The sequence below is a fragment of the Glycine soja genome, chromosome 9 (genome assembly GCF_004193775.1).
Source record: "Glycine soja cultivar W05 chromosome 9, ASM419377v2, whole genome shotgun sequence".
Lineage (NCBI taxonomy): Eukaryota > Viridiplantae > Streptophyta > Magnoliopsida > Fabales > Fabaceae > Glycine > Glycine soja.
The window spans coordinates 20,062,556-20,064,285 of record NC_041010.1 but is presented as its reverse complement, the minus strand read 5'-3'; the positions used below and the strand labels follow the sequence as shown (position 1 = coordinate 20,064,285).

Genomic DNA, 1,730 nt, shown 5'->3' with positions numbered 1-1,730 from the left:
GCATGGGTGGATGTGGACCATGAGCTTCACTCCAATGACCTCACCACCTCACGTGCCACCACCTGAGTGTCATCTCCCTCACCTTCGCGAGCAGCTCTGCGTGCAATTCAAGCAACGCCACCGTCCATAGAAGCAACGAAGTGGACGCCTCCTGCACCGCGAAGAGGAAGTCGAAGAGGTAGCCACTGATCTCGGTGTCGGTGGAGAACGGTTGTGGCATGTCTCCGGAGAGCTTGGCCTCCTTGATTTCCCTGAGCGTGTCTTGCATCCAGTAATCGATGATGCACGAAGGCTCTCCCCCTAATGTCCGCATCCTCGTTTTGCTCATCTTGGTGCACATGCCTAGGGCTTTGACAAGCCGGTCCACTGTAAGCCTCACGTTCCGAAATGACTATCTTTGTGCAATGGAGGTACTTTTGGTTTTTTAACGTTTACTCAATCTTCATTTTGTCCAAACCGAAAAGGTTGTTGTTTTGTTGATATTGTTGGGTGTCTAAATTTATTTTATTCTTTACCATTTCTCATATGCAGAGAAAGAGAAGACCAATGCTTAACTACATGGATAGAGTTCAACACATGGTTACTGTAAACATGAGAGGAATCTTTATGGATTGGTTAGTGGAAGTTGTTGTAGAGTACAAGCTTCTCTCAAAAACCCTTAATCTCTCTATGTCATACATTGATAGGTTTTTGTCTGTTAATCCTATGAGCAAATCGAGGCTTCAATTGCTTGATGTTTCTTCCATGCTCATTGCTTCGTAAGCTTTTGCTTTTAACTTTTACAATGGTTTCCTCTCCTTAATCTATTGAAGCATCACAGATTCACAGCTGCGTTCTTTTCTAATATGTAGGAAGTATGAGGAAGTTAATCCACCCGGTGTTGACAAATTCTATAGCATCACTAATAACACTTATGAAAAGGCAGAGGTAAGTAAATATGTTGTTCGTTTATTCTTCTTTTTTTGCTTTGTTATTTTCCACTTACTTGGGTTTCCGTGGTTATTGGTGATAACATTGGTTGTAGAGATGGAAGCTAAAATACTTGCGTCCCTAAATTTTGAAATTGGAAATCCTACTGCAATCACTTTTCTAAGGTATATATTGCAAATGTGAATGTGAATTTGAATATTTAGCATTCTCAATTTCCCATTGTGCATTCTCAATTTACAATGTGTTTCCTTGTGCATTTTCAATTTCAGACTTAAGTTTACATACAATAGTAATAATTGGGGTGTTGGACTTCCTCCAGAAGAGAAAAATAAAAAGAACTGGCCACACTAAGCATCTGAATATTTTATTATTATCATTTATAAAATATGCTACTTTGGTCAACAACATATCTAGTACTATATGGTATAATTATGAGCTTTGGGTTATTGAATTTGTATATGTTAGTTTACTGGCAAACCCATCCTTTAGGCCTCAGAAGTTGATGGAGTTCATAAACCAGAGTAAGTCATGGATTGCTACATGCTTATATGCCCTTTTTGATTTCCTGTTATTTCTTCAGGAAGAGTGAATTTTCCCCTTACAAGTTACAACATATTACCATATTGGCTTCCAATGTGTTCTTCTAGTCGTGTCACATTGTCTGATGACTGAAGTGTTGCAAAGATGGTAGTAGAATATGTAAATTACAACATTGAGTCTAGAAGGGTATTTTTTTTTGTTTTATCAGTGAAATTGACTAAATGCAATTTGACTTGTGTATGTCAGCAATGATTTTCATT

General features: G+C 38.6%; 1 protein-coding gene across 1 annotated transcript; it reads left to right on the top strand.

The window, feature by feature from the left end:
* Window positions 1–338: 338 nt before the first annotated feature.
* On the top strand, window positions 339–1,519 carry LOC114368247 (putative cyclin-A3-1). The gene is made up of 4 exons (XM_028325571.1): window positions 339–410; window positions 532–758; window positions 852–927; window positions 1,511–1,519. Exons 1-4 carry the CDS (start codon window positions 339–341, stop codon window positions 1,517–1,519), a joined length of 384 nt encoding a protein of 127 aa, XP_028181372.1.
* Window positions 1,520–1,730: the final 211 nt, after the last annotated feature.

Bases quoted from the DNA above. Each gene is read 5' to 3' on its own strand.
- LOC114368247 (XM_028325571.1), top strand. From the start codon at position 339: ATGCCTAGGGCTTTGACAAGCCGGTCCACTGTAAGCCTCACGTTCCGA. The intron at 411-531 runs GTACTTTTGGTT...TCTCATATGCAG, and splicing joins ACTATCTTTGTGCAATGGAG to AGAAAGAGAAGACCAATGCT. The intron at 759-851 runs GTAAGCTTTTGC...TCTAATATGTAG, and splicing joins TCTTCCATGCTCATTGCTTC to GAAGTATGAGGAAGTTAATC.